General features: G+C 50.6%; 8 protein-coding genes across 8 annotated transcripts; 5 read left to right on the plus strand and 3 right to left on the minus strand.

Moving 5' to 3' along the window:
• Window positions 1–168: 168 nt before the first annotated feature.
• Window positions 169–481, minus strand: N7473_008065 (uncharacterized protein; the record flags this gene model as incomplete). The annotated part of the gene is made up of 2 exons (XM_057154005.1): window positions 376–481; window positions 169–330 (listed from the first exon to the last, which is right to left on the minus strand). Exons 1-2 carry the CDS (start codon window positions 397–399, stop codon window positions 169–171), a joined length of 186 nt encoding a protein of 61 aa, XP_057008343.1. The 5' UTR covers window positions 400–481.
• Window positions 482–1,328: 847 nt separating this feature from the next.
• Window positions 1,329–2,747, plus strand: N7473_008066 (uncharacterized protein; the record flags this gene model as incomplete). Its single annotated transcript, XM_057154006.1, has 1 exon — window positions 1,329–2,747. One exon carries the CDS (start codon window positions 1,329–1,331, stop codon window positions 2,745–2,747), a length of 1,419 nt encoding a protein of 472 aa, XP_057008344.1.
• A 318-nt stretch (window positions 2,748–3,065) lies between these two features.
• On the plus strand, window positions 3,066–5,207 carry nop9 (RNA-binding RNA processing protein NOP9; the record flags this gene model as incomplete). Its single annotated transcript, XM_057154007.1, has 1 exon — window positions 3,066–5,207. The coding sequence occupies one exon, from the start codon at window positions 3,066–3,068 to the stop codon at window positions 5,205–5,207; it is 2,142 nt and encodes a 713-aa protein (XP_057008345.1).
• Window positions 5,208–5,917: 710 nt separating this feature from the next.
• N7473_008068 (pyridoxal phosphate-dependent decarboxylase family protein) lies at window positions 5,918–7,679 on the plus strand (the record flags this gene model as incomplete). The annotated part of the gene is made up of 2 exons (XM_057154008.1): window positions 5,918–5,959; window positions 6,048–7,679. The coding sequence occupies 2 exons, from the start codon at window positions 5,918–5,920 to the stop codon at window positions 7,677–7,679; spliced, it is 1,674 nt and encodes a 557-aa protein (XP_057008346.1).
• A 214-nt stretch (window positions 7,680–7,893) lies between these two features.
• On the minus strand, window positions 7,894–10,597 carry N7473_008069 (RINT-1 family protein; the record flags this gene model as incomplete). The annotated part of the gene is made up of 5 exons (XM_057154009.1): window positions 7,894–9,504; window positions 9,562–9,706; window positions 9,766–10,071; window positions 10,131–10,378; window positions 10,451–10,597. 5 exons carry the CDS (start codon window positions 10,595–10,597, stop codon window positions 7,894–7,896), a joined length of 2,457 nt encoding a protein of 818 aa, XP_057008347.1.
• Window positions 10,598–10,743: 146 nt separating this feature from the next.
• N7473_008070 (putative DNA ligase I) lies at window positions 10,744–13,299 on the plus strand (the record flags this gene model as incomplete). The annotated part of the gene is made up of 1 exon (XM_057154010.1): window positions 10,744–13,299. The coding sequence occupies one exon, from the start codon at window positions 10,744–10,746 to the stop codon at window positions 13,297–13,299; it is 2,556 nt and encodes an 851-aa protein (XP_057008348.1).
• An 857-nt stretch (window positions 13,300–14,156) lies between these two features.
• N7473_008071 (uncharacterized protein) lies at window positions 14,157–15,412 on the minus strand (the record flags this gene model as incomplete). The annotated part of the gene is made up of 2 exons (XM_057154011.1): window positions 14,157–15,131; window positions 15,350–15,412. 2 exons carry the CDS (start codon window positions 15,410–15,412, stop codon window positions 14,157–14,159), a joined length of 1,038 nt encoding a protein of 345 aa, XP_057008349.1.
• Window positions 15,413–18,140: 2,728 nt separating this feature from the next.
• On the plus strand, window positions 18,141–20,775 carry N7473_008072 (zinc metalloproteinase family protein; the record flags this gene model as incomplete). Its single annotated transcript, XM_057154012.1, has 5 exons — window positions 18,141–18,437; window positions 18,510–18,605; window positions 18,684–20,424; window positions 20,478–20,604; window positions 20,679–20,775. 5 exons carry the CDS (start codon window positions 18,141–18,143, stop codon window positions 20,773–20,775), a joined length of 2,358 nt encoding a protein of 785 aa, XP_057008350.1.
• Window positions 20,776–21,838: the final 1,063 nt, after the last annotated feature.

Below are 21,838 nucleotides of genomic sequence, written 5' to 3' on the forward strand. Positions count from 1 at the left end.
TTAGGTAGGAACGATGCCACTATCATTACAGTCGTTTCGTTTTCAGTCCCCGGAGCCCCTTCCCCTTCATCACAGCAATGATCTCATCCAACGAAGTTGGAGAAATGATTTGACAAAGACCACCAGCAAGCTGATCCAATTCGTAAAACTTCCCACCAGCCATGAAAATCAAACCCCCCCAATCGGGTCGCACATAACGGGGATACATTTCCCGAGTCCGTAGTCAACACCGATCTGATACCCCCAGCTACCTTCCGGGGCCCAATCAGTCTCGTAGTCGAGCTCCTCTGGATCCATTGACCATCCTGGAGGAGGGGTAGCCTGAGAGTTCTATTAGAATGAGATAACCATTTGCACGCTGTTGGGTCGACTGACGGGACGTTTAGAAGAGGCGGCCATCACAAGTTTAAGGATCTGGTCCTTGAATGGGAATTTTTGCAGAGACCGAATGAGGATCAAAATCTTGGAGAGTTGAGCTGAGTGTACGGAGTCGACGGGCAATGTCAATGGTGACAATAGATGGCCGGGTGGATCCGTCAAGATGACATAAACACACCTGCAGAATGTACTATCCCTAGGTAGGCTAGGCGAACCAAACCACAAAACCTTATTATCACGTGATAATTACTGTTGACTGACCCCTTCTTTCTTACTGAGGCTCCACATCATTCCTTAATGTAATAGGTTGACTCTTCTAGTAATCCAAGCATTTGATAGGTTAAGCCGGCAGAGCTACCCGTAAGCAGTAATCTAAGCTAATAATATTAAAATCACTGGGTATTATTCGCATATCAACTTATTATCGTGGTCGCAAATGTAAGTAAGCAATTCAGGTTCGCATTGTGGCGCCTCTCGAAGCCCAAAACAGAGCCCATAAATAAGCAACATAACAAAGGTTTGACGAGTTAGGCCTCAATCGTTGAATTAATTGGCGTTCACAGGGTCCGCCTCACAATGAAGTATGTACCTAGTCTAGGCTGTTTCCGCGTCAGCACTAGTCCAAATAAGCTGACAGGAGCTGACAGGAGCTGACAAGCCATAGTGACTTGTATTTCTCAACCCAGAATCATGACTCGGTCTCTACTCTGTACGAGTAACAGAACAAATCGTTTCTCTTGCCTACCCGCTTGCTGCTGTTGACTTGGCCTAGCTCATGATGGCCGAAAGAACGTCTACAGATAGGGGGCTAGTGGCTGCCAAATCTGGGGTTTGGCTCGAACATCCCGCTAGTAAGGCTGACGACAAATCTCTGCCTTGTTCTACCAGGACCAACTAACACAAAAATAGGCCGGTATCAGAGAGAATATTCTCTTTTGAATCATTTTGGTATGCAAGCCAATGTGATCATTGCTGCTACCTATGCCAATACCAAGGCTGAGAGTACCGTGCTTTCCAAAGAGCTCATATACGCAGCCCTGCAACAGGTTGGTCCTCAATACCCCGAGCTGGGGACAACTACCTTCTGTCGCCCATCGGAAACAAAGTCTGGGCAACACCGGCGCTGGTCGGCTTTTTTGCAGCAGATCAATCTGGATGACCATGTCAAGTTCATCAATATCCCAGCAGAGGAGGAAGCACAGGGACTGACTGCCACTCTTGAGAGATACCACAACCTTTGGTTTGAGCCATCGATAAAACCAGCATGGCAGCTGGTGGTTGCAAACGGAAGACATTTGCTGTTCGTTTACGATCACTACATCACCGATGGGCGCGGTGGTACTTACATACTGGAGAGTATCTTGGATGCCCTCAACTCTCCCAAGCAAGAACTCGTCAACTCATCAATCCTCGAGTTTACAACTGATATCAAGGGATTTCCCGAGGTTGATCCAATCAAGCGGGCCCCAGCACCACTTTCTCTTTTTCAGGCAATCCTGAATTATCTTCGTTTCTGGGCCATCTTGCTGCTCTACAGAAAAAAACACCTCTTTTTTCATGACGTTGTCATCAAAGACCTGAAATTGGACTACAACAACCCACAGAAAGAGGCCAATCTGGTCAAAACACGACTTCACAGCCTTCGCCTCGATGCCTCTACAATACAGAAATGCGCTCAGGCCTGTCGAGCCCATCAAACCACTTTCACAAGTCTGCTGCACACCCTGATCAAAGTGACATTAGCAGCAGACTTCTACCCTCAAGCCAAGTTCAATCATTCAACAACGGTCGTTGATATCCGATCCTACCTGAAGCCCCATGACAGAGAAAAGACTATGGAAACTGCGGCTTCTATCGTGTCAAGCTGGGACTGGTTACCGCAGTTCCGCCAAGCAGGAGAACAGACAGCCTCTAAAGATAACACGGCGTTTGAAGCAAATTTGCTCTGGGAGCTGGCGCGCAAGCATCGAGCACATGTACTCAACGATATGAATCACCGAAAGACGTGTTTCACCGCTTGGCAGTCTGTCGATCTCCTCGGGCAAGATGAAGAAGACTACATTACCGGCTTCATTCCTGGTTTGAAGCTTTGCCAGCGAAATGCTTTCTCCCTTTCTAATCTGGGTGCTTTTCGACCAAATCAATCGGTCGGGCAGGACGGGCGCAACGCAGATTGGACCATTACCAATCTGGAGTTCTCTGCTGGTGCTTACAAAACTGGGTACGCGGCCAACCTGGTGTTCAATGTGGCGGGTGTCCAAGATGGCCCGACTACTGTGCACGTCTGCTATGAAGAAGGTGCCTTGAGTGACGATTTTGTCGATTCGGTTTTAGAGCGAATCAAAATGCGGATGGATGCCATTATTTAGTGGGATGCAGAGAACGCCCAGTGACTATCCAGTGGCACCAGATATTCACCATTCAGTAAATATCTCTGAAGACTACAAATGATATCAAAGATACTCCATCAATACCAAAAAGATCAATTTAGTTCGATGTCCTCTATATTGGATACTGTAGCCCTCGTAGACACTGGAGGTAATTGTCCAGTTGAGTACGGAGTACCGATAACCGATAAGGTTGCAAACTAGACAAACAGTCGCCGCGGAGACGCTTGGACCACTGCTTATCCAAAAAATTTCCCAGCGCAGCCTTCAGGTTTTACTTTACTCAATCACCATATCGCCATGCCCCGTGAGAAGCAAAAGAGAGGCCGTCGGGCCGAACAGAAAGCTCAAAAGGAGGAGTCGAAGCACCAGGACGATGATGCCCTCGAAGCTCCCTCCGCCAAACGCATGAAGCCTTCCAACGACACCGACGAGACCGCCGAACCATCTTTCGCGGAGGGTGCAGACTATATTTCCCTCGATGTTGGAGAAGACCAGCAGGTTGTGGAAGAGACCGGAGATGTCGTCAATGGCGATACCCCCTTCTACGGATTGCTCGACACCGACGAGCAAGAATACTTTTCGCGCGCCAGCGAAATGCTCGAAGCGAACCAATTCCACGATGCCGAAGAGCGGAATTTGTTTGTGGAAAGCGTATACCAGGAGGCCAATGGAAAGGAATTGAAGATTGCTTGTAGTCAGGGTTGTTCGAGACTCATGGAAAAGTTGATCTCCATGTCAGATGTCAAGCAGATTCGTCGGATCTTTGGCAAATTCATTGGTCACTTCCTTCACCTTGTGCAGCACCGATTTGCGAGTCATTGTTGCGAAACACTGTTCATCCACGCCGCGCCGGCTGTTATGCAAAAGACCGCCAAAGCCCCAGTCAAGAAGTCGGAGGACGGTGAAGAGGAGTCAGAGCTGTCGCTCGCCGACATGTTCATGAGTGTGATTGAGGAGTTGAAGGAAAATTGGGGCTATCTCTTGACCGAGCGATTTGCCTCGCACACAATTCGAGTGCTGTTGCTGGTTCTTGCTGGAGAGCCTGTAGATGTTACGTCGAAGGATTCGGTGGTCGCAAGTCGGAAGAAGGAAAGACTGGGTCTTCCGGCTGCTGGCGCGCAAGAAGAAAGTGGCCCTACACAAAAGCGGAGCGTACCAGAATCTTTCGAGCCCGCGCTGAAGAAGATCATGGGCGACATGGTTTCCGGACTGGATGACACTTATCTGCGGGCTTTGGCCACACAGCCCATCGGAAACCCCGTTCTCCAGGTTATGCTTTTCTTGGAGCTCTCTCACTTTGGAAAATCTAGCGCCAAGGATCCAAAATCCATTCTTCGTCGACTCGTACCCGATGAGTCCTTCGAGGAGGGCACTGACAGCGCAACCTTCATTCGTGGCCTGCTATACGATCCAGTCGGATCTCGCCTTGTGGAGACGATGGTACGATACATGCCCGGCAAGGTGTTCAAGAACCTATATAAGAACAACATCCGCGATCGCATCGGGTCCCTTGCTCGAAACAGCACTGCTGGCTACGTCGTCCTGCGAACATTGGAAAGACTTGGAAAGGACGACTTGCAAAGCGCTATGGATCTCATCATTCCCGAGGTCCCAGGCCTGATCGAGCGATCCCGTCTTGTCGTTCCTAAGGTGTTGATCGAGCGTTGTGTGATCCGAAATGTCGACACCAAGCCTTTCGCTAAGGCGCTTGAGGAGGCGTATGATGCGGATCCCACGGTCCGCCTCCGACAGATGCTTCGTCTTGACGAGTCCACAGACCAAGCTTCACCGGAATCAGAGGATGAAGAGATGGAAGATGCAGATGGAGATGACTACAAGCGACGCAAGCAAAAGGCACCGGCTGGTGGCTCCTCTACATCTGCTGCGGAGAAGCTGCACGGGTCCCTCTTGGCACAGGTGATGCTCACAGTTCCGGGTCCTATGAGCGAGCTGGTATACTCCAGTCTTCTTGCGCAATCATCCGAGACAATCGTTCAGCTTTCTAAGGAAGCTACATCCTCCCGTGTCCTGCAACAAGCCTTGACTTTGCCCACTTCCACCCAGCAATTCCGACGACAGTTCATTCCCCGCTTCCAGGGCCATCTCGTCGAACTTGCTCAAGATAACAGCGGATCTCACGTCGTGGACGCTCTCTGGCCTGCATCCAAGGATGTGTTCTTCGTCAAGGAGCGCATGGCTCAAGAGCTCGCACAAAGCGAAATGATTCTTCGCGACTCGTTCTTGGGTCGTGCGGTGTGGAGAAATTGGTCGATGGATCTTTACAAGCGCCGCCGCGGCGAATGGACTGCCCGTGCCAAGGGGATCGAGCGAGAGGCCACAGCCACTGAAGGCAGTGGAGAACGGCCCAAGTCGAAGCTGGAGCTGGCGCGTGAGCGGTTCGCTGCTAAGGAGGCCGCGGCTGCGGCTGCAAAGGCCTGAAACGATTGACGATGTATATAATCCAATTTGATGACCCTGTTTAAACCACCATCATATCCGATGCCAAAGATCAGTCCGATAGAACCAAGCTCCATAGAAGGCTGCATGCAGGTGGAAGGTTACATTGCAGGGAAATTGCAGACCCACGCACTGCCGCATCTTTTTCATTGGCTGGCTATAGGTTCTGAAGTATATACCATTCTTTGCAAATTCTAGAGAACAATTTACCTACTTAATGGGTACGTACGACATGTTCATGCATTAGAAGTGGGATGGGATCAACAGTGCAGACTACAGTACGATAAGATTGTCCATAGTGGGGCATTTGAGTGACAGTGGAGGGGCATTTAAGGCAGACAAAATCAATCTGCGACTCGAGCACACGACATTGATGCAAGTTATAGTGTATGATATGATAGTCTTGAGATATCTGAATAGATAGATATTCACGTAGATCTATAAACCTGTAAATATAGCCAGTATTTTACTCTCCCGAGGTCCTCATCGGCCGATGATGTCAGGCATTCGGCGAGTGTCGCCATCTCCGGAGATCGGCTCTTCTTGAGAAACTTTTTTTTCGGCTCTTACGGGGGATGACTCAACTTCAATTCCTATTCTCATTCATTCATTTCATATAATTCGATCTTTACGCTTATAGACTCGCCGTTTTCCAGTCTTTGTTGCATATCTACACTTCATAGATCAGCAAAATGGCCGACGCTCCGTCCAGTCGCGCCGACGAGGTGCAGACGGTGAGTTCTCTTTTCCTACTAACTTGGACGATTCCTAAGGTTATTTCCTATCTTTAATATCTTGCTAATATTCAATGGAACCAAATAGCTCTTAAAGGCCGTCGAGGACCTTCTCATTCCCTTCATTCGATCCGCAGACGAGCCTCCAGTCCCCGCGAAGAAGCACACGAACGGCGTCAATGGACATGCTACCCCGCAAGGAACATCCCTAGTCGACTATAAAAAGCCAGAAGATCTGCGAGACATTCTCCAGCTGGAAATCCCCGAGCAAGGCCGGAAGCAGGAGGGCTTGATCGAAGTCCTGGAAAAGGTTCTGAAATACTCGGTCAATACCTGGCATCAGGGCTTCCTCGACAAATTGTATGCGTCTACAAATGCCCCCGGCGTGGCAGCGGAGCTCATTCTTGCGACCTTGAACACCAACGTGCACGTCTACCAGGTCTCGCCTGCTCTCACGGTTATTGAGAAATTCACTGGCCAACGACTAGCAAACCTTTTCGGGCTGAACGGTCCTCGTGCAGGAGGTATTTCTGTCCAGGGTGGCTCGGCTTCAAACACTACATCTATTGTCATTGCTCGCAACAATTTATACCCAGACACAAAGACCGAGGGTAATGGCGGGTACAAGTTTGTGCTTTTCACCAGCGCCCATGGCCACTACAGCGTTGAGAAGGCTGCTCAAATGCTGGGATTCGGTAGCAGTGCCGTCTGGCCTGTACCAATTGACAAGCAAGGTCGGATGATCCCCGCTGAATTGGAGAAAATGGTGCAGAAAGCGCAAAGTGAAGGCCGAACGCCGTTCTACGTGAACGCCACGGCCGGTACAACGGTCATGGGCTCCTTCGACCCTTTCAACGAGATCGCCGCCATCTGCCAGAAATATAACCTGTGGTTCCATATCGATGGATCCTGGGGTGGTTCGTTCATCTTCTCCCGCAAGCAGAGACATAAGCTGGCCGGTTCAGAAAAGGCGAACAGCATTGCGATCAACCCGCACAAAATGCTCGGCGTACCGGTGACATGCTCATACCTCCTGGCCGCAGACATTCGCCAATTCCACCGCGCCAACACCCTCCCCGCAGGCTACCTCTTCCACAACGATGATACCGAGCCAACCCAAAACGGAAATTCCAACGGATCCGAACTAGAGGTCGATTCACCCGAGGTGTGGGATCTCGCAGACCTAACTCTCCAATGCGGCCGTCGTGCAGACTCGCTCAAACTCTTCCTGGGATGGACATACTACGGAACCGAAGGCTACGAGAAGCAAATCGATAACGCATGCGAAGTAGCCGCATACCTGGCTACCCTAGTCTCGCAAAACCCCAACTTCACCCTCGTCAGTGAGAACGCGCCTCCTTGTCTGCAGGTTTGTTTTTACTACACGCCTGATAAGAAAATGGTCTACCCGCGCGGTATTGTCTCGAATGAGACGCAGCGGGCGAAGAACAATAGCAAGGTCACTGAGCAGATTACGCATGCGATTGTGCGGAAGGGCTTTATGGTTGATTTTGCTCCTCCTAGTGGGGATGAGGATGAAGTTGGGAATGGCAAGTTTTTCCGCTGTGTGGTCAATGTTTTGACTAGTAAGGAGACGGTTGAGAATCTTGTGCATGCTATCGAGGATGTTGGTCCTGCGATTGTTGAGTCCTTGACTTCGGCTGTTGCTCAGAAGCGGCTTGGTGAACGTGGACATGGTCCTGTTGTTCATCACCGGTGATTGCAATTTCTTGATTAGACATACCCCTTACTACATGATAGATCTCTGTACTGCAATTTAGAATTGTTTAAAAATCACACATGTATAGCAGTCGTGAGTCGAAGATGTAGAGCTTGCAAATATAAGACCCGATGTATACCTAGGATCCATTATATTCAAATAGTTGCGTGGCTTCTAGGTCTGTCAGAGTAGAGTCGTAAGATATAGATGCTACCTAATTACCGATCTCAACCCTTTTCTCCAAGACAGATCGTGCCTCAGCTTCAGCCAGACTATCGATCTCAAGTTCAGCAAGGACAGCACGGGCACTCTCATTGTCCTTAAAAAGCCTCTTCTCCACATCCCCCAGTCCCAACGCAGTGCTATCTTCCTCCACATTCTCCGCACTTGGACCTGCGGCCGCACTCAGGTTCAAAATACGCAGACCCTCATTAAGCTTCTTGACAATCCGCGTCGAACCACCGACATGGCCGGCCACACCCAAAGCATTATCGACCACACTGCAAAGGTGATCAATATCGCTAGCAAGCTGTGCGGCGCCAGTTTCGGAGAAGTTATTCCTCATCAACACGTTGTCCCAAATGTATGTCTGGATCGACAAGAGGAGCTGACGGGAGACTCGTCGGAGCGGTGCAACTCCTAGAGCTCGAGCGAGGAAATTCAGCTGAGTTGACAGGATGCGCATTGCATGTGCTAGGTCAGAAGAAAGGGATAGAGAAGAGGTCGTTACACCAGCCGAAGGGGTAGAAAGCGTTGCCCAGGTAGCCAGGCGTGAGTAAGGCTTCAAGGCTGCAGTGATATTCGAGGTCAATGTTGATGTAATGATTGATTCGGATTGCAACCGTAGACGACGGTATGCGGAGGCAGTCTCATCGAAGAGCGCTCCCTCTGATGTTTGAGGATTAGCCGCGTCGTGATTCGCAACGGCTGGCGATGTGCGTAATGCAACTTCCGCGACAGACATGGTGCCAGCCACGTTACGGCCACCATCGCGGTTCTGCTTCACTCGATCTTGAAGCTCAGACCACAGTTCCACAAAGAAAACGTCGTTGCTCCAATCCTCCATCTTTTTCTCGAGGTATTCTGCACTACCAAAAACCCGACAAAGCCGTTCAAGGCCCGCAACACCTTCAACGCTAGCCTGCCCGTCAGCTCCCTGGACTGTACGGCCAAGAGCGGAGGTCATGGTCCGATAGGCATCCAAAGCCTCACGAAGACGCTCGTGAAATTGGTCGAAAATGGTGATCTGGATGTCAATGAGGAATCGTAGCTTCTGACTGAAGGAAGACAATGGCTGGTATCGCTCGGTGATGGTTTCAAGCAGGTCATTCACCCGTATTGCAGCCTTTGTAGGTTTGGTTGCTGTGAGCTCGACACCATCATAGTCGATTTCTCCGCTATCTGGTGTGTCGATGATATCCCGGTATCGCGCCAAAGCGAATTCCTTCTCCACCTGGAGCCAGCGATCATACCATCCTTGTTTTGTGAGAAGTTCCCAGGTTATGCCCTTCCAATCATCTTCAGCGTAGGGATCTGGTAGGTAATTCCATGTCTCCCGGAGGTCGTTGTCAAAGTTCATTAGCTCGTGGATGAAATGGCTGAGCAAGTGAGGATGATTTGAGATCTGGGGCATGAAGGTTTCGATTTTGTGTCTCAGCATTGGAAGTAGAGCCGTGATGAAGGCATGCAGAGCATTGTAGAAGTTCCATTCCAGAGCTGGGCCAGCCGATTGGGCCTTTTCATCGAGGATTGGTTGCAGATAAGATGTGAAGAACCCTCCAAACTGGCTGATAAGATCCATGATGTGGGCAAGGAAGTATTCGGGCTAGACAAACATAGAGTTTAGCAGTTGTGTCGTCTTCAAGGGCATAGATATATTCACCTTGTCAAGTCTGTTCGTTGGCTTGTCGCCGCTGAAGTGATACTTGAACCGTAGGTCTAGAGGATGTACCATCACCTCCAGGGGGAACAGAACCGGCGGCTCAAGACCATGATCTGTGTCCAAAACATCGCGACCTTGTAGTTCCCTGGCAGCACTGTTAGGAATGGTTCAAACGGTACAACAACATCACGAGAATCCACATACGGCATCTGCAAATCAATCAAGAGTTCAACGTCCTGTGTCCATTGAGCTAACAGCGTATCGGTAATGTTCAGCTCTCGTGTCGGCCATTTCAAAGCCTCCATCGTCTTCTGCAATCGATCGCCGAAGAATTTCCGCAGTTGTTGTCGCAACGCTGACGCCAACTTCTCCGTGTAGTTGATGAGGTGCGGGGCGGCTCCCTCGGCGGCAGGCTGAGCTTCTTTCAGGGACAAGACGATGCTGCGTAGTCGAGCATATGGGTTCAATGCGGCACGAGGATCGGAGGATATACTGGTAAGAGCTTCCTTGCTGTAAGGTTGCCTTCAGCGCCTGTCCTTCATCGTTGTCATCTCATCAGCGAATCATACCTTAATTCCTCAGCCTCCTTTAGCAGCTGTACATATCCCTTGGAGATCTCCAGACGCTGGAGTCTTTCCATGCTCTTCTCCAGCCGGTGCACAGCCTCATCGCTCGTCTCTGATTGTGTAATGGCCTTCAGTCGGCGATCGATGTCCGCCTGCTCGGACGCGAATGCCTCGGCACGCTTGCGGGTGGCCTCAGCATGGTCGTTGGAAGCTTTTGTCGCATTCGAGAGTGCTTCATGTGCCTCTGCTAGCTAATTGCCCGCTAGATTAGTCGTCTGTGGCAGCGGAGATTCGTCGTCAGGGATGGAGGGGGGGAAAGGTACCTGCTTCCGCTGAAGCTCCTGTTGGGCACGGAGGCTAGACAGCAGCGAGTCGAGGCTCTCTAGATCGGCAGAGACCTGGATCTTGTCATTTAAATAGTCTTCCACTCTCGTTCGCTCGTGCGACGACAGGGACGTGGGGGGCGCCATGGTTGTGGAGGAAAATAATGGCTGAAGCGCAACGGTGTCGCGATTGTTTGATCTCCGCCTTTGCGGACTGACGTACGTCTGGGGCTCCGCGCCGTAGCTCCAGCGGCAACATGCTCCGTTCCCTAGACACGACCACACCATGAAACATGTCCAGCCCGGCTAAAAAGCGCAAGAGAAATGGCGCCGAGCCATCATCTCAGCAGACGCGCAGTATTGAATCGTTCTTCAAAGGACAAGCGACCAAGCAAGCGAAACAAGCGAAGCAGGCGGAGCCAGAGCCGGAATTGGAGCTAGGGCCAGAGGTGACAGAGCAGACCTTATCGGATGAAGCTTTGGCACGACAGCTTCAGGAACAATGGAATCAAGAAGGTGCAGTTTCTTCGAATACGGAAACAAATCAACCTGTCGCTGCAGACTCCGAACCAAAGACAGCTCCATCGGCGCCTACGATAGCACCTACGATACCAGTAGATGCGATTCCAGCAGCTCCGTCAACTGCAAAGAAGAATACGCTCTCCTTGCAATCATCCGCGGGAACGGAGGATACAGTATCCCTCGCTGTTCCATTTGATCAAAGCCCGCAGACATTCGACGCAGGCAAATATGCTACCGAATTACGGTCGCATTGGGCTGCTGAAGGTGGCGACGCCTCGTACGCACTGCTGACGAGGGCATTCGTGCTTGCAAATGCGACCACCAGCAGAATCAAGATTGTCGATACACTGGTCAATTTTCTTCGAGTTTTGATAGAAGGAGACCCGTCCAGCCTCCTACCTGCAGTCTGGCTAGCAACCAACTCGATTACGCCGCCATATGACGAGAAAGAGCTTGGCCTCGGAGGTTCCTCTCTCTCCAAAGCCCTGAAGAAAATATACGGCCTCGATAACCAGGGCCTCAAAACTCTCTATAATAAACATGGTGATGCAGGCGATGTCGCGTTCGAAGCTAAGAAAAGGCAGGCATTTACTCTGGCTAAGCCGAAGCCTCTCAAAATCAAAGGAGTGTACCAGTCACTACTGAAGATTGCTACCAGTAAAGGATCTGGCAGTCAAGAAGCCAAGCAGCGGATTGTTGAGAAACTACTGCAGGATACACGGGGCGCGGAGGAAAGCCGATACATCGTGAGGACTTTGGTTCAGAACCTGCGAATCGGAGCCGTCAAAACAACTATGCTGATTGCTCTTGCCCGCGCATTCCTTTACTCGAAACCCGATGGCGCTGAATACGCTATTCGATCGCGAGATGACTTGGCTCGACTTAAGAAAGACGAGCTCGCTGAGATCTACAACAACGCGGAAGAACTTGTCAAAGCCTCTTATGCAAGGCATCCGGACTACAACGACCTTGTACCATGTCTTCTAGAAACCGGCGTGACCGAGGAACTCCTCATACGCTGTGGCTTGGTGCTGCATATTCCATTGAGGCCCATGCTGGGAAGCATCACACGCGACCTCGCGGATATGTTGACAAAGCTTCAAGGGAGAGACTTTAGCTGTGAATACAAATACGACGGGCAACGTGCTCAAGTACATTGCGATGAAACGGGCAAGGTCTCCATCTTTTCTCGACATCTGGAGCTCATGACAGAGAAATATCCAGACCTGGTATCTCTGGTTCCTCAAATTCGCGGAGAAAGTGTGTCAAGCTTCATTCTCGAGGGCGAAGTCGTTGCCGTGGATAGTGAAACTGGAGATTTGAAGACGTTTCAGACACTCACGAATCGCGCGAAGAAGAACGTTGAAATTGGCGCCATCAAAGTCAACGTGTGTCTATTCTCATTCGACCTCATGTACCTCAACGGGGAACCATTGCTGAATCGACCATTCCGAGAACGCCGTGAGCTACTCCGAAGTCTTTTCGTCGAGATACCAAACAGATTCACTTGGGTGAAAAGCCTGGATGCAACATCCGCAGACTCGGAAACAGTACTAGAGTTCTTCAAAGGCGCCACCGATGCCAAATGCGAGGGCATCATGGTAAAAGTTCTCGACAACACCACCAAAATCAACGATACCATTCAAATCACCGACGTGACAGATCAACCCGATATCGAAATTGAACCCCCAGAACTCAAAAACACCACCAAATCCGCCAAAGAAAAACCCACCCGCCGCAAAGCCCTCCTCTCCACCTACGAACCCGACAAACGCCTCGAATCCTGGCTCAAGGTCAAAAAAGACTACAGCACCTCCTCGGAAACCCTCGATCTCATCCCAATAGCAGGCTGGCACGGCAACGGCCGAAAAGCCAAATGGTGGTCCCCGATCCTCCTCGCAGTCCGCAACCCCGAAACCGGCATCCTTGAAGCAGTAACGAAATGCATGTCCGGCTTCACGGATAAATTCTACCAAGCCAATAAAGACAAATACGCACCGGGGAGTCACAATGTCATTTCCCGACCTAGTTATGTGGATTACCACGGTGAACCGGATGTGTGGTTCGAGCCGCAGGAGGTGTGGGAGATGGCGTTTGCGGATATCACGCTTAGTCCGACGTATACGGCGGCGATTGGGTTGGTGAGTGAGGAGAGGGGGTTGAGTTTAAGGTTTCCGAGATTTTTGAAGGTTAGGGAGGATAAGTCCATTGACGAGGCGACTACGTCGGATTATTTGGCGTTGTTGTGGAGGAAGCAGGGGGAGAAGGTGGAGGCTCAGGGGGAGGCGGATGGTGGGGAGGAGCAGTTGGGGTGGCAGGAGGAGTGAATCGTGGAGAATATGTAGATCAGTCAACTTCTTATACATGCAAGTAAAGTAATTTGATAGACCATGGCTGTCTAGAGAGCAGATACAACCTAGATATGTTCTCTAACACTGTCAATCAGCTACTTGGAAGACGACGAGGACGAGGCATGGCGATACTAGTAAATCGTACTGTCAGTTGAACAAATCTAGATTTATAACATGGACCATATTGCAAAATGCAAAGAGTCAAAGCACATGTAAGTATAGTAAGAATAGATTTAAACATGTTGATTTTATCAAAATTAGATACACAATGCAGTTTTGTATCATCACTCGAACAAACTCAACATCATTCTCGGATTTTATCCAACCACACAGCTGGACATGATTAGGAAGCCTTGTCATCAGAGGCCGTAGGGAATAATAGATGGGGCGCAGAGCATCATCACAAGGCATGTTGGATGCAAAGAGAAGCACATATGCAATGCTGGCAGAAGAAACGCCAAAGAACAGAATCAAACAGATGAAACAAGCAGGAGAGCAAAGGACTCGAAGACATATCATTCGTGGGAGTGAGAAATAAGAAAGAATGGCTGGAGCCATGCAAAAGACATTAACAATGGGGGAACGCCATGGATGCAGAATAAGAGGTGCTGTGGAAGTGGGCTAATTCGAGGAATATCTCAAGGTGGAGATGAATCAGGTCCTCGGCTTTGACAGAAAGAGAAGAATTACAAAGTAGAGTGAACACCGCAAATGTGGGATGGGTACATAACAGAATCGTAAGCCGTAATAAGGTGATAGGGTGGTGAAGGGAAAGGAGCCAAATGGTATGAATCGGTAGAGAATGGAAGAGCAGAACGGATTTTTGGTCCACTCTAAGGCCGTAGCTCGCCACCAAGCTGCAAAGCCAGTCCGGTCTCCTTCCCTCGGAGGTGGGGACTCGAGGTACTGGGTGGAACGAGGGCATCAAAGTTCAATCGCTTGCGGGCATCTTTGGTAGCGAGAGGAGTGCGACCTGGGTTGCCAGGAGTACGGCCACCCCAAGCAGGCTGAGCCGGACTGGGGGTTACGTTCACGAAATCAGCAAAGTTGAACTGCTGACCCGGAGTTCCCAGGTTAGGAGTGAGTGTTGGCAGGACAGCATGCTGGCTTGGAGGAGTAGACGGCGGGAACGCATGCTGCGAGCCTGCGGCCACACGGGCAGGCGTAGGCGAATTGGCCAGGTATAGAAGCAGGTCTGCACCGTCCTCGTGCTGCGAGGGACGGTCAGCCCGGGGCAGACGGGCATGCTTGGGAGGCGGAGTCCGAGGCGGCGAGGAGCCCACCATGGAGCTCACATGGTTGAAGCTGTGTAGTGGCAGATCGGGATCATTCTCCTCATCAGAGGGAGCATGATATGCAGGAGAGGACAATTCCGGGATTGTGGCCTCGGACATGAAAGGGGCCGGGTTTCGGCGGGTTGTCATATGGCGATTAAGGCCCGGAGAAGACGCAGGTAGGTGGTGAGAGCTCTTCCACGACACTCGAGCTGCCTTGGCCGGACGCTCAGTATCTGAATCAGACCGGACACGTTTGCGGCTGGCCGATAGCATTGGCTGCATGACACGGGAATTGAAGGTCACGGCATGCTTGTTGCGAGCTGATCGAGGGAGCTCTCTGGAATAGGTTGCGGCTCGGAGGGAAGGGGAGGTCATGGGAGTCTCGCAACGGCTGCGAGAGAAGTCGGACGAGGAGTCGGAGGGCTTATCACTGCTGTCCATAGCGGGCATGGTGGGCATCAACCCATGGATTCGGCCATGCTGATACTTGAGCTTGGCCAGGCCCAATCGGTCCTGTAGACTGAGTGAAACCTATGAGAGAACAGTCGAAGTCAGCATTGGTTCGTTCATAGTCTGCGTCGAGTGCCGACAAGTAGTGCTTTAGATGACTGCCCCTGCCGAGCCTTGCTAGGGCTTGACAGTGTAAATGCAATCTGCACCCCAGACCTAGACGATCCACTTGGATGCTGTGTGTTTTTTATGTGTTTTTTCTCGGGTGGATATCATTCTCCAGCAAAAGGCATTCTTACCTGGGCAATATCAAGCTTTCGAATAGCCTTCTCCGCCGAGCCAGGCTGCGGCGACAGGGTCATGGTGGGCAATGGGATAGGGAAAGGAAAGTCGAAGGCAGGGAAGAGATGGTCTTTGCGTCGGGAGGGTTGGGCTTAGTAGTCGGCTTGCAAGGGCGGGCTGAGAAGAGGGAAAGGTGAGACCCAATTGGTGAAAAATAAAAATGGAGCCACTTGGCCCAGAATCGACTTTTAGACAAATTGGGAAAGAATGGGAGTAGAAAGAGGATACAATCGTGCAAATATTGAATACCGAATAATCCGGGGAAGAGAGATCCCAATGGGATGAAAGCTCATGGGGGGTGAATCAGAGAGGGGAAGAAGTTGAGAGGAGCTGAGAAGTGAACAGGCAAAACGCGTGCCGCGCAGATTTGCACGCGATCGTGTTTTCCCGCATTTGCTCGCGGACTTCGGTAGGGCTGTTCTAAGTACATAGAGCACACGAGTAAACAACTCTTCTAAATGACTACCCTACCTGCTATATTCACTTTTTACTACTTGTCTCTCGCCAAAAAGCTGCCCTGATTATCTACTTTCATTTTACCTAGTCTGGCCTTTTGCCAAACACGATATCAATTTGAAAAACTCGATCTCGCCGTACTCCGTATACTAGCGGGACTAGTGGCCTCGCCAGCCTCGTTCTTTTAGTTGTAGTGCCCCCACATCTGCCGATTCCAAAGCTCTTAGAGCGCCAACTTTGGCCCTTTGGAAGCCTGTTGATATGAAATTAAAGAGCTCTGCATAGATTCCCGAGCCAACTTCTGTACCCGAGTTCCTTTCCAAGTGGGACTGGGCTTCCCCTTAGAAACGATCTGGCATGCCATCCAAGATTCCCGCTCCACTTAGTACCTGGCTGCCATGGCGGGATTGGGCGCCTAGCAAGATGGAGCCACCTTGCACGATGTCATCGCTTCAAGTGTCCCCCTGGTGAAAAGGGAGATGGAATTCTGTCCACGTACTGTGTCATCAGTCTGGCATGCTGGGATCTTCTTGGTGATGTTGAAGCCGCAAGTAAAACCACTCTGTCACAGAATTAGATCCCACAGGATTTGTGTTTGTGCATCTGCAGGATGTCAATAAGCAACACGAGCTCGGACGGGGGGGGGGCAATTGGAGAAAAAAAAGCAAGCTCTGCTGGTTTGTCAGTTAGTAGTACTAGTTACAGTAAAAGCAAAGGATACCCCTGCTATTGCGGCTCAGAATCGCGGGGTCGGCAATTTCGGCCTAGGAGTAGAACTTGCGGCCTCGATGATGCCGTCCCGACCGACGTTATATCCATGATCATGCTCTCCGTTGAAAGACCATGTGAACATGAAAGTCCATCTTTATCTGTTGACGACAATGGCCCCAGTCCGATACAGATAACATGCACAGATCGCGTGTCTGGCGGCAAGCTAATGCGAGTGAACGGCCACTTGTCTTTGATGTCAGGGCCCGCCCGACCAAGGCAGACAACAATGGCCCGAAGATAGAGGTGGAAACCGGGCATTCGTCAAGGCTAACGATGTTCCACGTCTTGAGTCGGTAGAAAGTTGTGCGCTAAGAGACGAGGTTAAACTCTGGGCGCCGAGGCCAAGTAGCTCCTTCCACTGAAGATCTGAAAATGCAGCATAGTTGGGACGTCAAGCAAGTTTTCGGGTTATCAGTTGGGGGGAGGACCAAGCCCTGGTGGAGAAAAGAGTCCTGTAGAGAGAGCGAAAGTATCACAACAGCGGCTATGGCGCAGGAGCCGGTCCGTTTGGTGTAAGATCAGCCCTCGGGCCAGTCTGGAGCTGGAGATAGTGAATCTGAGGATGAGAGTTGCGTGGACTGTTGGTTGGCCATGAATATAGTCACGATGATTCTGCAAGTCTCAAAAGCAAATTGACTTGCCAAAAACAAGGAGTCGGGGCTGTCCACGGGCCTTGTTATGCCTTGGTATGTGATGGTTTAGCCCAGATCTAGCGTCCGAGCTAGGCGTCTTAGGGCGATCATTCAAGATCCACCGGTGAAACATTGCGACTCCTGAGCTGTAGGACGAGCCTACGAGGAGGAGCCATAGGCCTGTCGTGAGGGGAGGAGAGGTACGTAATGGCTGATAGGAGGCTGCCAAGCGGGATTATCCACCACCGTTGGGGGCGTGTGCTAAGTATAGCTGTTCTGCCCCTCGACGATGTTCCAGTTGGATGAAAAGCATTTGCATGTCTGAATGTACATTGTTCAGTGTCAAGTCAGTTTGGTTAGAGTCTGTTGAACTGTTCGTTTCATGTTTAGGAGATTATTATCGATGAAAGAGAGAAACAGCCTCTTGACTACTCTCTTCGTGTACACCGTGGACTCTTCACCATCTTGATTTGGAGCGAAGCTAACTTCAAGCTTGTTCTTTTTTCCTCCTCCACTTCCATTATTTTTCTTCGTTGGCTTTTTTTTTCTTCTCTCAGACTTTTTGAATTTGGCATCTTCAAGTTCTCCCTTTTCCCATTGACCTCCTTTTTACTCCCTTTCTCCTTTCCTCTCCTAATTAATTCCAATTGCTCCCATCTCCGGTTCTTGCGGGGCGAAATCTCCAGCGGCGTCGTCACCCGCCGCAAACGGTCGCGCTCTCCTGTTCCTGACGCCCTCCCAAACTTCCACTTCCCACCCCTCTCCACACCAGGTAGCCTCCAATTACGGAAGCTGCCCGGGTTAGATCTGGTGGTTCTTCTCCTGGTGAGAAGTTTCCTCGCCTTTGCATCACCGCTGGTACCTCACGGGCATACGTCCTCGCTTCATCATGTCGTTCTTGAAGCAGTTGCGCCGACGCTCCAAAGCAAGCTTCCACACTACTCCCGCCGAGTCGAAAACCCCCTCGCATCAGGTGGAAGTGGTATCCGGGAAATCCTCCTCGACGATTGACACTTCCTCCCATGCTTCCATTACTCCGCCCTCCTCGATCAAACCGACTCTCTCATCTCCTAATCTCCCCTCTTTGACCGAATCCAATGACGACAGTACCATTAGCACTTCGTTGCCGCCACCTACGCAACGGCCAGGACCTTTCGTGACCAATTCACAGCGGAACAGCGTCGTGGTATGCTTCGCTCCTCGCTGATGCTTCATGATGGGAGCTTTGAAAGCTGATACCGGAGTTCTATATTCACAGGGTAGCTCGTCATCGTCGATCAATGGGGTATACCGGTCGCTGACCACAGGCTCGCCTTACGCGCCAAGAATAATATCCATCGCTGATAATTCATGGGTCAGTAGCTTCGAAATGACCCTTTGACACAAAACCTGCCCGGTTGGGGCTTACAGAAGCTCACAATCTTATTCCTAGGTCCATCAAAAAGTCCTACTTATTTACGGCCAGATCGGAGATCCACGACATCACCCATTGGATGGAAGTATCACCGTCTACCATCACCAAGATAATTTCCCGTCGATTGGCTGGCCCGTCACGGCATCCCATTTCAAAACCCTCGTTCATCTCGTGCCCGGTCCCAATCGCCTGCGTTTCGATTTTCTCTCCCCGAAGCTGTCATCTGGAAGTACTCAGCCCGTGATCCACTCGACCTGGATTTGCATCAACTATCTTCCTCTTGTCAATTCCCCGCCATTGCATCTGGTGGTACTACTCGGCAAGGATTCGGACGGAACATATGACGCAGTGCCGGAGCGAGTCGAGCGCGAAGGAAATGGCTTGGAAACGGCACTTCGAAAGTATCGAACAGCGGCATATCTATGGCAGGCATTTACGGGAGAGCAAATGTTCCGCAACAATTTGGGCCGGCGCTGCTTCCGCTTTGAGGAGGAGTGGCAGTCGGGCACTCTCAGTCGACGAGATTCGGCCATTCGACAAATGCGCAACGAGGCGAAGATTCACGTCATTCGCAGCGATAAAACCGTAACGGAGTTGCGGGATCTCAACATCGCGCAACAGCATGATGGCGCCAAGAAGAAGGATGAGTTGTTTAACATCGCCAAGGATGCCGTGCGCAAGCATTTCAACCCCCAGCCTGGTCAAAAACAATACGTCTCGGTTTTGCTACTGGATTCTCACTGGGACACGCAAGCTCAGACTATCACCGGTCACGCGGCTCTAGGATCTGGAGATGACGATATCAAGATGGCTATATTCGGGTCCCACTGCCTTCAGAGTTACCCGTCCTGTTTGGAGGAGGTAGTTGATGCATTCTCAGACTGCACTCGGACGGATACCAACTACGTGGCTAACGATTGCGGTGATGCTGGATCGAACTGGGAATCCGCGAACCTTGGTATTGGGGCACACTTGCACGAAGTTGGACATCTCTTTGGATGCCCACATCAAGAATCTGGCGTCATGCTCCGCGACTACGTTCGTCTGAACCGCTCTTTCTTAATAAAAGAGCCTTTTTGCACTCGCACCAAGACACAGGGCATGAAGGTCTGTCTACCAAACGACGAGTGTGGGTGGCATCGCTTGGATGCGCTCCGATTCCGTTTCCATCCGTGTTTCCGACTTCCCAGCGATGCTTCGGTGAGCAATGACGACAGCGTTCAGGTGTGGCCCGTGGAGAACGGGAAGATTCTGTTTACAGCCTCGTCGGGAATCGCATTCGTGGAGCTGTACGCTGAGGGTGACAACGTCTGTCATCATTTTATTGAATACATCAACAGCGAGTCCAGCGGCAACGGTTTGCCCAAGCAAGTGGCCATCACCGAAACCGAGCTGAGGCAACAGGTGTTTGGAACTGAGAAGGAGAAGAAAAAGAAGATCCGGATGGTGGTCTTCTCCGGTAATCTGGGAAGCTATACCGTGGAGGATGTCAGCGCTCTCAAGTCCAAGAACTCGTTGGTCAAGCTTCCCAAAGGCCAGTCTGGGTACAAGAGTGGCCAGCTTGGACGCTCCTCTATGGAGGGTAGTGAGCCAGAGCAAGTGCTTTTGGAATGTGCCTTTATCAAGACGAAGCTTTTGACGTCTATCAAGGTGTATCATGGCACTGCGGTGGATGGTGTTGAGTTCTGCTACGAAGACATGACCAGCCAACTCTTCGGCAAGCGTGGTGGGAAGCCCGGGGGTGATGAGTTTGTACTCGGTAAGCAGTCTCTCAAACACCTCGTTGAAAGAAGCGATTGCTAATGGTTCTAGATACCCGCCGCGGTGAGATATTGCTTGGTTTCTACGTCCGAGCTGGACTCTGGATTGATGGAATCGAGATTCTCACCAGCCTAGGGAGGAAGTCTGGGGTCTATGGAAATGCCAATGGCGGATCAGGGTAAGACGAACGATCCTTCCCCTAGCGATATCGAGCAGAATCAACATCAGATGCTAACCAACGTCAACTCCCAGTCACACATTGATTCCGCCTCTTGGATATAAAATTGCTGGAGTCGCAGGCTCGAGTGCATCGTGGGTCGACGGGTTCTCTCTCATCGTTCAACACTGAACCGGATCCGTTCATTAATATCCTACGCGCGCCTTGGAGACACGTTTCTCTCTCATCCCGACTATTTTGTTCCTCTTCCCTCGATAGGATCGGTATTCTCCAAAACTGCAGCTGGCCCAGGCTCGGTCAGCACATATACACGCGGTTCTGTGGGGCTCCGGGTGCGTTTGTTTATATGCTTCTTTTCTACTTTGACAGGCGTTGTGGCAGGCGGTGTTGGGTTGGTATATATTCCTTGTACTTTGTTCTTTCTTGTTCTCGGCACGTCGAACATGCATTCGAGGACATTTCTAAGGTTATCAAGCGCACGAAGAGTTGATTCGTGCCAGGGCCAGGCTTTCAGTATTGGGGCATTTTGTACAAGGGACATTCATAACATTGGGCTAGACAGGTTATACATAGTTAATATCAACAAAGAATGGGCAATGCTCAGTTCTTGTCAAAGATACCTCGGTTGCCAAGCATAGTCCATAGTAAGCTATGCTGCTGTAAGCTGTAAGCTGTCGCCACCTTCGATTCGAGCATCTCGCATAGGCACCACTATTTTGGAGCCTCTCCGCGTAATGCGAATGTCATAAACCTTCATGCAGAAGCATAAAAAATAAAGACTGTAGAGGGCGAAGTATATTGAACATTCGGTCATCCCACACATCAACTGGCAGCCACATCCGGATCGATCATGGATCCGCGATCATTCGATCATTCATCATTCACTTACAATCATTTTCCTCCTTAGGCTAACACGACAAACAGAAAAAGGTATCCGCTCGAGATTTTGCCACCAAATCTCCCGTCTGAAGGATGGTTGTCAAAGCACTGGGAACCAATCAATTAGATCGAGTTGTTGGGATTGAATTGTGGGGTTGCGAGGCTTTTGGGGGAGGATCGACATGAGGTGGTTGAGGTCTCCGCGGGAGTACTGTACGTACCTCAGCTTAGATGGGGATACGCAGATGTACTCATCATGTACTTCTGTAGAGGGTGTATGGTTCTTGACTGTAGTGGAGGGCAATGGATTCGATATGTACATTAGTTGCGATCGTCATCTAGAATGTAAGACTTT

Source organism: Penicillium subrubescens (genome assembly GCF_028828155.1).
Source record: "Penicillium subrubescens strain IBT 31985 chromosome Unknown utg000005l_segment0_segment0, whole genome shotgun sequence".
Taxonomy (NCBI): domain Eukaryota; kingdom Fungi; phylum Ascomycota; class Eurotiomycetes; order Eurotiales; family Aspergillaceae; genus Penicillium; species Penicillium subrubescens.